Source organism: Chiloscyllium plagiosum, unplaced genomic scaffold (assembly GCF_037043375.1).
Source record: "Chiloscyllium plagiosum isolate Xiang-an unplaced genomic scaffold, Cpla_swu_hap1 HiC_scaffold_1, whole genome shotgun sequence".
NCBI classification, from domain to species: domain Eukaryota; kingdom Metazoa; phylum Chordata; class Chondrichthyes; order Orectolobiformes; family Hemiscylliidae; genus Chiloscyllium; species Chiloscyllium plagiosum.
The window spans coordinates 95714246-95727402 of record NW_028270139.1 but is presented as its reverse complement, the minus strand read 5'-3'; the positions used below and the strand labels follow the sequence as shown (position 1 = coordinate 95727402).

The window sequence follows — 13157 nt, the reverse complement described above, 5'->3', positions numbered from 1 at the left end:
GAAAGTATCTTAAAGGCACAGCATTAAACTCAAGTCCAGTTACTTGTTCAGATAAACATTCCAGATTCAATGGCACCATCCAAAGCAAATTGAGAAAATTCTCAAGCTTCTCAGCCAAACATCACCAAAATTAGCCTAATGGATCAATATCTCAATGCTGTTCATTAGACCAGCTTAGAGGAAAAATTATCAACATGAAATGCTAACTTTGTTTCTGTGTATTGATTTCCAGCACTTTGGTGTTCCATATTTCAGATTTCCAGTGTACGCTGTATTTTGTGGGGCCTTACTTTGCACAAATGGGCTGCTTGTATTAGCCTAAAGTCACCACAAATCAAAAGTTATTCATTGGCAATGAAACATTTTGGCGTGAAATGATAAGAAGGTACAACACAAATGATTTTTTTTTAAAATGACCTGTGCTGCAGCGATGAACACACAGTTCGTTCCATTCTTACAATGCACAATATACTTGTGCTTTTACTTTTTATGCTTTTATTCATTTGATAAATATTGGTAGAAATTTTGTTCTGCTTCAAATGCTTCTATGACTCTATTTCTCACAGTTTCTAATAAATAGATGTGGATTACTGTGATTGAATAAACAACTCTCAAGCCGTAGTTATTCCAGTTTCTTCTTCGTTGCAGAATTCATATTCAGTAATGCATTAAGCTAGCCCAACAGGAGGTACACACATGCTGAACAAAACTATGGTTCTTATAATGCATGGGGCCTCATAAGATCTCACAAAACAGATTATTGTGACATACAGGAACAAAACACTACAGATGCTGGAAATCTGCAAAAAGAAACAAAAACCACTAGAAATTCTCAGCAGGTCTGGCTGCATCTGTGGACAGAAAGAGAATTAATGTTTCAGATCATGACCCTTTCACCAAACTTTTCCGATAAATGCGTTATCATGAGATTGAAGAGAACATATTTCACCACAGCTGATCACCTTTTTTGGGGGAGCCTTACACAAAAAAAAAACAAAAATGAAAATGTGCAAAGTTCAAAATCTGAAAAATGCCAAAGTCTACCAATTCTGTTACCCATATCGCCTCTTAAATTTGGCTTGTGACCTACAATTTTTTTTTCAGTAGGCATCAGCCTTGCCTTGTGTTACTCTGTTCGGAGCTCCAATATATATTTTTCCTTGCAGTTCACTACTGCACTAATTCTGTGGTCAATGAGGTTATTTCTATGTTCTTCCCAGCTCATGAACTTGCACAACAGCTGAGTCCTCTGTGCTCTCACTATTACCTGTACGTTAAATATTGGGAATATCACATAATCTCTAATCCTGCAAAGCAACATCTCAAGAGATCAGTTAGTAAATCTACCTTTCTATTTGTATTCATTTACTGTGTTTGGGTGTACATTCATCTTACAATATCAAAAAATGATCAACTTACTTTGAATATTTTGTTTGTGATGACAACAGGGGGTTCATCATTCACTGATGTAATATTAACAAAAATTGTTCGAGTCAAACTCTCTTTTCTCAGTTGGGTATCATTAATCATTATTGAGAAGTTGTCTTGGAGACTCTCGCTGTCATCATGTACATAGTAAATAAATTCATATTCAACCTAAAAGGTGAAGTGGTATGTTTTTAAAAACAAATTATCAACGTTCACAGATTCTTTAAAATTTTACTCGGTCCAATGCATCTGAACAATAAATAAAATCTACACCTATCAAGTCAGAGATCAATTGTCAGTGAGAACTATATAAAGACAGTCTTATTTTACGCATCACCAGTTTACAAAGATTGTGGGAAAAATAAAGTTCAATCAACAGGAACCCCTCCACTGGCTTTTCAGAATAAGAATAATTTAAATATTTTCAGGTTACCTGTTGTCTCGTAAATGATAATAGTGAGACACCAGGAAAACGGGAGTTTTCAATATGTCCATGTTTTGGTTTTTCTGTTACTGAATATTCAAAATTAAGCTCTTTGAAGTGCAGACTTGCAACTTTTATAAAGTCCTCTGTTAGTGCCTTTGATGCACCTTCCTTGATCGTAAAGTTATGCACTTCCACTGGGATCAATTTTGGAATGATGTCAATTCGGACTAAAATTCCAGGCAGCTCTACTATCCCATTAGTAACAGCCACAGTAAAGTTATCTTTTATCTGATTTGCACTCATTTGCACATATTGAATGCTGCCATCATTTAGATCTTGTTGTGTGAAGTACAGAACAGGTTTATCTTCTGTTCCAAGATAATATCCCTCGGCTTCAACAAAGCGACGAATATAGCCATAAGCTGGTGCAATTTTGACTTTGTAAATTATTTCAAATGGCACGTTGTCTTCATGTATCACCTGAAATAAAGAAGGGATCGTACTGAATAAAACACTCATAACTGCATTTGCAAAAGGTTACTCACTACCACCCACTGCAGATTTAATTTTACACCCTGGAAAATTATTGACATTATTTCTGAACACCCCTGCATAATTTTCAGCTCCATTACAGAAAGTTACAAACAAGTTCACTTGCCAGCATTTTCATTGCATAAATACTAGCAGGAGTAAGACTATTTTCTTTAGTTGAGGAGTAAATTTTGAGTGTGTGTTGATTTTAAATTGGTTTCAGGATACAATGAAAACAGTGTAACATTTCAGGCATTGTTGGAGTGCAAATTTCTTTATTACAGAGTTGCTAAGGAAGAGACAATTCTTTATTTCATACAGGAAATAAAGACTTTTTTGGAAGAGCAAAGCAATGGCATTAGTTTTGGGTAACTAACAAATTTCTGGCACAAATATAATGAGATGACTGGCGATTCCTGTTCTGTAAACTTGTGTACTCCCAAGGCACTCCATTCTAAATCTACTAATGAGATGGGAAGCAAAGAAACCTGAAAGTTAGCGGACATTTGCTTGGAATTTAGCTTGTAAATTGACCTCTACAAGTTCAGCAGTGAAATCAAATGTCACAAAACTGCAGTTGAGAGAGGATCTGAATGATACTGTGCGAACAAAAGTCAGAAACAAAATGTGTAAGTTTGTTCTTCCATGTGTTGCCTGTCTTTTGCAGAACTGTTAGCCATCGTTTCTAATCCTGTGAAAACCTTCTTGTTTATAATGCAAGGTAGGATCTAAAGCATTGTCAAATCAAGCTACACTGAATTTGTGACTTATTTTCTGGCCAGGAGACCCCCACCACTAATCTAGAAGAGTAAGAAGTGACTTAATTTGAACATAAAAGATCCTGAGGTGTCTTGACAAGATGGATGTAAAGAGGGGAATCTAAAGCTAGCAGGTTAATATTTAGAATTAAGGGGTCACCTTAGGACAGAGATAAGCAGTAGTGTTTTCTCACGTAGGGTAGTGAGTCTTTGGAACTCCCTTCCTCAGAAGGCACTGGAGCTGGGTACTTCAACATTTTTACAGATAAAGATAGAGGAAGAATGGATTCTTGCAAAGCAAAGGAGTGAAAGATTAATCGGGGTAGGCAGGAAGGGGGAATAATCAGATCAGTCATGATCTTATTGAGAGGGGAGGAGGCTTCAGAGACTGAGTGGCCTACTCCTGATCCTAATTTGCACATTTGCATGTTACTTGGTTCAGAATTTCAGTGCAGTCATTATGAAAGCAAATGCCAGCTGCTAAAGGCAAAATACTTCAGGAAAAAATAGTAACCAGCACCACTGGAGGTTGTACTTGTATTGAGGATAGCTTTAGAAAATCCACATCTTCAAACGGTGACACATACCTTGCTGCAGTGTGGCCAAATAAGCAACGCTTCCAATCAGCAGCACTGCTTCGAGATACTGAGCTGTTAGAGAGCCTGAATGGTTAGCTTTAATTTTGAGGTTTCTTACAGGCAAGCTAGACATGGTACAAGTAACAGGCAGAAAACTAGAGCAGAGAGAGTCACCAGTAAAACATTCATATCCAAGGAAAATAAATTTACCACCCTTGCCTGATCTGATCTACACGCGACTCCAGACCCACAGCAATGTGCTTGACTCTTATATACCCTCTGAAATGGCCTAGCAAGCTATTTAATTGCATCAAATCTGCTACAAAGTCAAAACAACATGAGACCAGGTGGACCATTTGAGCTAGGCACTGGAAATGACAATAGCAGCATTGTTAACTCACTAAAATGCCCCTTCCTTTTAGAGGAGGACTCGTCCTAAAACTGGGAGAGTTGGCCTACAGAATGGTCAAGCAATCACCATTTATGACCCAGATGAGGAGAAAGTTCTTCACTAAAGGGTGGAGGATTTTTGGTATTCTCTACCTCAAGAGGACTGTAGAAGTTTGATCACTGAGTATGTTCAAGATAGAGATTAATAACTTTCTAGACATTAATGACATCAAGGGATATGGGAATAGAGAGGAAAAGGACATTGAGCTAGGTGACTAGCCATGATCTAGAATGACAATTTGAGCAGCTGATTGCCTTACACCATTGGGACTGCAGTGGTTTCAGAGGGCAGCTCACTGCTGCTTTCTCATGGGTAGTTCAGGCTGGGCAACTAAAGATGTCCCAATGAATGATGGTCACCATGAATGAATTTAAAATACTCTCTTCACTCAGTATTTAAAATGTGGAAATAGGGGCATTTAAGGGCATGTTAGATAAATGCATGAGAGAATGAACAGGGTTGAAAGTGTGAGAAACAATAAAGCAGGATGGCACTTGTTTAACCCAAATCTCCTGGTCCTGTGCTCTAAATTCTTTGCACAACAACCTTTTCCTGTTTATAGAACAATACCCTTTAATAACACCAGAGCAGCATAGCTAGAAGCAACTCACAGCCACAGGTTTAGTGAAAACCAAGAACAGGAATAATGATTCACTGTGCAAGGAGGAACTCACACAGATCCCTATAAAAGCCACATTAGTACAAACACAATAAAATCATGCACTCTACAAGAATGGAGTAAATTGGAAGGAGGAAGGCAAATAAGTTAAAGAAAGATCTGGCATTTTGTTTTAGAACTGCATGCAGCTGATGGCAGCGGTGTTTTAAAAACAAATCCTCACTGGCTACAGAGTCAATATGCAATATTGAATAACTAACTCCAGATCAACACCCAATGGAATGAAACAATAGTGAATTCATCAAAAAAGCAGCTGAAAAAAAATGATTTGGAGATGCCGGTGTTGGACTAGGGTTAACAAAAGTTAAAAATCACACAACATCAGGATATAATCGAACAGGTTTAATTGGAAGCACTAGCTTTCAAAGAGTTGCTCCTTCATCAGGTGGTTGTGGAGTTAGGTCTAGATGGTCCACCTGGATCTTTAAAGGCTTTTTGTCCACACAGCTACCATTTTCCAGCTTTCTAGCCACCATCAGTAGCTCTGGTCTATGCTCTCCATGGCTGTAACTCCTCAGTGCATCAATTTATCAGTCTGGAACTCAGTCTCAGTTCTGGGCTATTGCCTTGCGCTCTCTCATTTTCAATGAGGGTCCTCTGACTGGGAGACATTTTGACCGTTTATCTGGCTAGGTATCCAGCAGCTGCATACTGGTTACAGTGCCCCTTCCTGGTTCCCAGGCCAACATCCAGCTGCCCTACACACAGGTGCTGGAGCTTGCTAAATTGGTCCTTTCATCATGGACTTTGGTCCAGCCCTCCACTTGCCAAACATACTGCTCCCTGCAGGGAGATGCTCGAAAAAGCCAACCACTCCCCTGCTCTATGCTCTCCTCCCACTGTGACTACCTGCTATCAGAGGCAGCACTTCGCAACATGATTCCCTGCTTTAGAATGGTTGTGTTGAACGTATCACACGGTGACCGCTTACTGAGCAAGGTTGGTTGAGCAGTGACGGTCTGCATATTTGAGTCCACAGTGGTGATTGGATCGCCTCCTCCTAGTCCTCAGGAGATGGTCTCGCAGGGACCAGAAAACGGGCAGGTCAATCAGATCCCTTTTTCTATCTTTCACCAGTGATTGGTATTAGTTGGAATAGTTCAAACATCAATCACAAAACCTGGGCCATTCTATAAACATTACTAAGATAATACTTTACATGGTCCGAGTCAGGCAAAGAACGTACATTTGAAGTTAGTTGCGGTAAATGGAGAACACAATATCAAGAAATTCTTCTCCACTCAAAGGGCAACCCATCTATGGACTAGATTTCCTGTACAATGTTATACATGGGCTCTTGTGGCACATATGTAGTATCCCTGCATCTGAACAGGGAGGATTAGGCTCAAGTCCCACTTATTTCAAAGGTGCATAATACCACTGAACGTTTTGGTTAGAAATTATTTAGGTGCAAAATTCTGGAGTCATAGAATCCCTACAGTGTGGAAACAGGCCCTTTGGCCCAACAAGTCCACACTGACCCTCTGAAGAATAATCCACCCAGACCCATTCCCCTGCACTATTACTCTACATTTACTCCTGACTAATGCATCTAACCTACACATCCCTGAACACACTATGGGCAATTTAGCATGGCAAATTCACCTAACTGGCACATCTTTGGATTGTGAGAGGAAACCGGAGCACCCAGGGGAAACCCATGCAGACATGGGAGAACGTACAAACTCATCACAGTCAGTCATCCCAGGCTGGAATTGAACCCAGGTCCCTGGCGATATGAGGCAGCAGTGTTAACCACTGAGGCACCGTGCCGCCCCGATCAAGTGAAGAGAAACATGATGCTGTACTGGGAAAGCACTAAGTATCTCTTTGGCTGGATGATTTTAAATTAATTGAATCACCTTTGGCATACCTATTAGAGTCATAGAGATGTACAGCATGGAAACAGAGCCTTTGGTTCAACCCGTCCATGCTGATCAGATATCCCAACCCATTCTAGTCCCACCTGCCAGCACCCGGCTCATATCCCGCCAAACCCTTCCTATTCATATACCCATCCAAATGCCTCTTGAATGCTGCAATTGTACCAGTCTCCAGCATTTCCTCTGGCAGCTCATTCCATACACTTACCATCCTCTGTATGAAAAAGTTGCCCCTTAGGTCTCTTTTATATCTTTACCCTCTCACCTTAAACCTATGCCCTCTCGTTCTGGAGTCCCCGATCCCAGGGAAAAGAAAGACTTTGTCTATTTACCCTATCCATACCCCTCATAATTTTGTAAACATCTATAAGGTCACCCCTCAGCCTCCGACATTCCAGGAAAAACAGCCCCAGTCTGTTTAGCCTCTCCCTGTAGCTCAAATCCTCCAATCCTGGCAACATCCTTGTAAATCTTTTCTGAATCCTTTCAAGTTTCACAACATCTTTCAGATAGGACGGAGACCAGAATTGTCCGCAATATTCCAACAGTGGCCTAACCAATATCCTGTACAGCCGCAACATGACCTCCCAACTCCTATACTCAATACTCTGACCAATAAAAGAAAGCATACCAAATGCCTTCTTCACAATCCTATCTACCTGCGACTCCACTTTCAAGAAGTTATGAACCTGCACTCCAAGGTCTCTTTGTTCGGCAACACTCCCTTGGACCTTGCCATTAGGTGTGTAAGTCCTGCTAAGATTTGCTTTCCCAAAATGCAGCACCTCGCATTTATCTGAATTAAACTCCATCTGCCATTTCTCAGCCCATTGACCCATCTGGTCCAGATCCTGTTGTAATCCGAGGTAACCCTCTTCACTGTCCACTACACCTCCAATTTTGGTGTCATCTGCAAACTTACTAACTGTACCTCTTATACTCGCATCCAAATCATTCACATAAATGATAAAAAGTAGAGGACCCAGCACCGATCCTTGTGGCACTCCACTGGTCACAGGTCTCCAGTCTGAAAAACAACCCTCCACCACCACCCTCTGTCTTCTACCTTTGAGCCAGTTCTGTATCCAAATGGCTAGTTCTCCCTGTATTCCTTGAGTTCTAACCTGGCTAATCAGCCTAGGAGAAAGTGAGGACTGCAGATGCTGGAGATCAGAGCTTAAAAATGTGTTGCTGGAAAAGCGCAGCAGGTCAGGCAGCATCAAATGAACCGGGCATAAGCCCGAAGAAGGGCTTATGCCCGAAACGTCGATTCTCCTGCTCCTTTGATGCTGCCTGACCTGCTGCGCTTTTCCAGCAACACATTTTTAAGCAGTTGCTAATCAGTCTCCCATGTACCATGCTGTACTGTTCTATGTTCTATTGTTTTGCTGCTATGTTCACAATATATTTCAAAACGTTACTTGTCCGTGTACGGCCCACAGTATAGAATGCAACTTTAGTGCAGTAAAACACACAACAGCAACTACAGCCAGCAATTAAGGAAAATGCATACAATGAAGGATTAGATGACATGCGGTCGACAAAAACATTCCACCTTGGTTGGATAGTTGGTTTGAGATGCAGAGTGGCACCAAAAGCATAGGTTCAATTTCCATTCTGCCTGAGGTTACCATGAAGGACTCTCCTTCTCAATGTCTCCCCTTGCCTGTGGCAGAGTTACTGTCAGATTAATCACTACCGGTTGTCACTCTCTCTTTAAGACGACAGCAGCCCGAAGGTCCACTGAGACTTTGGTGATTTTACTTACTTGTCTCGCAGATTAAAAAAAGAGGAAAACAGATCATAGTTTTGGTTAAAACTCTTGAATTTTGAATTAAAAATACAGTTTGAAGATCAGATTAACTCTCAACCGTTGATCAATTTTAATTTTCACAATTTTGGCAGGAATTGTTTTGTCAAAGCTAAACTGCTACACGGAGTGATGAGTGGGGTCCTTGGATAGTTGACAATTCAATTGTAGAAGATGCATGGATTCAGTTACACCATTATATAGCTGGAACAGATATGCAGTGAATTAGTTGGTGTAAAGTGTGCCAATGGTAAAAGGAGTTAAGAAATAATCATTAACATTTTAACCAACCTACTAATTACATAGGTGTTTTAGCTTTCGAGTACACATTTGCCTTTCTGATTCACTGCACTACTGCTTCATTGCTTGCAACATGCTTGGAAACAGATGAAAGAACAATGGATGGTACAGATAAAGTGTCAAGAAAGGATTAGGTATTTGCTTGCTTATAGAATGTTAATCTGATACATAAACACATTGCCCTCTGATATATAAACACATTGCCCTCTGATATCATGCAAATATACATTTTTTAAAATTAAAAACATGTCTAATGCATTAACCTGCTGTCAGGTTAATGCTATATCACTTACCATGTAATTTAGTTGTACTTTAACTTTTATTTCCACATTGGTTGATAAAATCAATATTATCACAAACAGCACTTAGAATTTAACAAGTCATCCAGCATAAGGGAATAATTACGGGCTTAGTAAGGAGCCAAGCTTTCTATTTCATCACATCACATCATACTTCAGCATCTTGGCATACTGAAAATGTGAGGGGATTTTGGTAAATGACATCCTACTTAATCAATGGCAGGTTCTGTATGCAGTCAAATGTTCGATTTCCATCAGAGAACAGTCCATTTGCTAAAACAACTCCATAAACAACCTGTCATTTTGAAAGGATTTTTTTTATGGGAAAGAAATAAACTGGGATACAAACATATATGGCGAATTAAGGAAGATAGCAGTACATATGCAAGCATGGCCATGCATCTTGAATGGAGCTCTCTCACCTGAAGGTTATTTTTGTTGATCTTCACAGGTTTCCCTTCCTCAACCAGCAGAATTCTGTTGTGCAGGACTTTTGGAGCACGCTGATGGCTTTCCAGGTATATACGAACAGTCACACTTCCATCCAGCAGTACATGCTTTACCTTTATTGTGAAGTTGAACATGTCCAAAAAGCTGTTGCTGTTGTCATGGCGATACACTACACGACCATTCTTCAAGTCACTCTGAGTGAAGGATTCTGTGTGGATACCATTCAAATGCAGTGCTCCGTGCTTTGGTGACAGAAACACTCTGTAATTAATCTCACTTTCATCTAAAACAAAAAGATTGGTGTTAACACTGAAATGAGCTGTTGTTAGGGGCTTTCCTTGTCCTTTCTGCACCAGAAGACCTGTGTTGTTGACTATTCGAACATAAGGATCTGAGGCACGGACCTCAAGTAACGAAGAAGTATAGTGTTTGCCATCAGTTACAAACAAGACAAACCTGCCACTGTCAGCACCATTATGCACAAACAAAACACGCTTCTGTTCAAGATCTTCTTGAGAGAACTGGAAAAGCTTTCTTGAGGTGTTATTTACTAGAACTAGGTCACCGTTAGGAATACCACGGCGGGTGTACAACAGCTGTGCATCATCGAAATCTGAATCAGGATCGTGATAGCGCAAATCTTCAGATGTCAGCAACCGCTGACCATTTCTCACCACATGGAAAAGTTGGTCAACAACGCGAACTGGTTTCTCATCATTTCTGAGCTGAATTGTAATAAAGAACGTTCCCACAATAGACAGAGTGTTTGGATCTGAATTGGAATGGTCTACAGCCGTGCCTGCAACAAATATAAACTCATCATGCGTAGACTCAGAATCATCATGCACATACATGAGACGCTGTCCTAAAATATCTTCATTTGTAAAGGTTGTTATATTGTCATTACTGTCAGATGAATCAGAACGGTTGATCCGTTTCAACTTGCCGAATCTTGGACTCTGCTTGACCGTGTACACAAAACTTTTAGAGTTCACGGTTTCTGCATACAACTCTGCCTGAGTTATTAACTCGCCTTCTCCTTCAACCAAAGTGAGACCGTTATTTGTCAAATTAACAGTATTAACATCAGCTTTAATTAGTGTTTGGAAAGTATGGATCAGAGACACTGCATGGTTGGAGAAAAGTTGAAAGTGGAAGATGTCCTCAGTATCTTCATGAGGTTTTTCTAATAATTCATATTCTACTTTCTGTGCGGATATATCTTTCTGACTGAAAGAGGAATTTTGGTTTAGAATCTTGCCATTCAGCAGAAGTTGTCCTCTTTCAGGTAGAGTCACCAATTTATACTGCAGCTCACTTTCAGAAATCCTTGCACCTTCCACGACAGCCTGGAGATTTTCAGAAGTCAGAGCTCGTCTCTTCTCTTTATCAATCCCTAATGGATTATTTTTTAGAAGTTTGAAATTAACCCATTTCACTATAATGGGAAAATCCAGCTCTTCGCTTGTCATGCTCCCAATACTAACTTTAAACGTGAACATCTCAGTTACATTTACAGACTGATGTTTGTGGAAAGTGCCAATGTATCGGATGCGGTCACGCTCCACCGACCGTTGAGAAAATGAAGAGATTTTCTTCCATTTGCCACTAGATTGCAGTCGTTGAATTTCACCGTACTTTGGGGCTTTAACAATGTTATAACGGATCTCTATTTCCTGATTGACTGCATTAGTTTCCACTGACAAATTGCATTTAGTGATCAGGGCTGCATTACTCTGTTCCACTACTAGACCAGTGTTATTTATCACTTTATAATCCACTGGTACAGCCATTATTCGTAAAACTACAGTGTTGCTCACTTTATCACCATCACTGACACGTAACACTAGCCTTGAGGTACGAACATTCTGGTGAACATAATATATGTTTCCTTCTTCCAAATCAGTGTTCGAGAATGTAGTAATAGCCATACCAGGATTCATGGCATTATCCAAAAATCCAGCATCGGCATTAAGATTTCCCAAAATGGAAAACTGAAGACCTGTGGAATTTGTGTCAACATCTGTAGCCTTAATCACATTACTTGTAAGACATTTCTTAGAATTCTCCAGCAAAGTGAACAAATTACCTTCAGGAAGGACAAGTTCAGGGGCATCATTGGTTGGAGTAACAGTAATGTTAAATAGGTACTGTCTGTCTCCTTTCAGGTATTCTGGGACCAGTTTTTTGGTGCTTGTAAAAATAGAAAATGAGAACTGATCATGGGAATCTTCAGATCCATCGTGAATGTATAATACTCGCCCGTACCAGAGGTCCAACGTGGTGAAAGAATTCGGTTCACGCTCTGGACCTGTGTTCAATTTTAGGTGCCCGTGCTTTGGCTGCTTTGATATCTTAAATATTATTTGTGATGGGCGCACACCCAACTGTTTGAACTCTAGGTTCAACTTGATGTGTTTAGATTCCAATTCTGCCTGTCCTCCTTCTGCAACTATTAGGTTCTTGAGGGTCAGAAATTTTGTTGTCTGTACCTTTGGGGTGGGTTTAACAGTCGTTTGTCGGGTGGAAACTGTTGAAAACACTAACATTTGTGCTGTGGTTGCTCTAACAGTTGTAGAGCTTTGAACTGCCACTGCGCAGCCGGATGAAATGTCTTTTGTAACCAGCACATTCTTTAAACTCATTTTTTCTGCATTAGCTTTCACGGCCTTCAGGCAACCCCTGAAGGACCCTCCCCTTGCTCTTCTCCCCGCAAAGGAAAGAAGGCCAATCTTTAACACTTCGACACGAGTGCTGTCATCTATGCCACCAATAAACAGAGGGCCCCTCAACTTAACATTTTTGCTGCGAGCACTCAGAGTAACCTTTACTGTTTCCCCATCCACTATAAGGTAAAGATGCTTAGGTGTAAATCGCAGCTTAATGTCATGCCAATTATTGTCATTAACACTACTTAGCGACGAAAGGTATGTTTTTTTCCCAGATTTCCCAATAACTGCTCGAACTAATCCTTCTGCAATCTCCATAGCAACAAAGTCACCTTGTCGGCCTGCACTATACAGCAGCAGGCCCAATGGCTGAGTCGTGCGAACAGTACATTCCAGTATCCCTTCCTCTTGTGCGTCCCACGAGGCAAATTCAAGGTAAGATTTGGAACTAAATAAGCTGAGTGGCTCACTGTCTTCGGCAAAAAATTCATCACTACAGCCTGCTGAAACCTCATGCACGTTTTTAAAGCCAGAATACGTTCTTAAGGATGACAAGATGTCCTGTCCGTTGAATACCACCTTGTCAATGCAGCCACGGAAGTTACTTGTTGCACCTCCCATGTAATGTTTGTCAAAGCCGCCAGTGCCTCCAACAAAAAGACCATGTTGAGTGTTAAGCTCATGAAGCAGGCCTGGCACCTTCACAGCAGTTTTGAAGTGATTGTCAACTCTCAGGGTAACCTCACCGTCCTCATGGTATAGGTCCAATGTGTGCAATGCCAAATCATTTAACTTCACTCCTCGCTCAGATCGAAGAATCTTTTCACTAGAACCAAGGTCCAATTTCACCTAAGAACAGAGAAAAAAAAATCAAAATTTAAGCAAAAGCAAAAG

General features: G+C 40.5%; 1 protein-coding gene across 1 annotated transcript in view; it reads right to left on the bottom strand.

Moving 5' to 3' along the window:
* LOC122549171 (chondroitin sulfate proteoglycan 4) overlaps window positions 1-13157 on the bottom strand; it is a 109344-nt gene that overhangs the window by 59989 nt on the left and 36198 nt on the right. The window contains exons 3-5 of the mRNA XM_043688541.2: window positions 9567-13112; window positions 1862-2335; window positions 1420-1596 (exon numbers count right to left, since the gene is read on the bottom strand). Of these exons, the coding sequence (XP_043544476.2) occupies window positions 1420-1596; window positions 1862-2335; window positions 9567-13112 (4197 nt within the window). The remainder of the gene's footprint in view (window positions 1-1419; window positions 1597-1861; window positions 2336-9566; window positions 13113-13157) is intronic.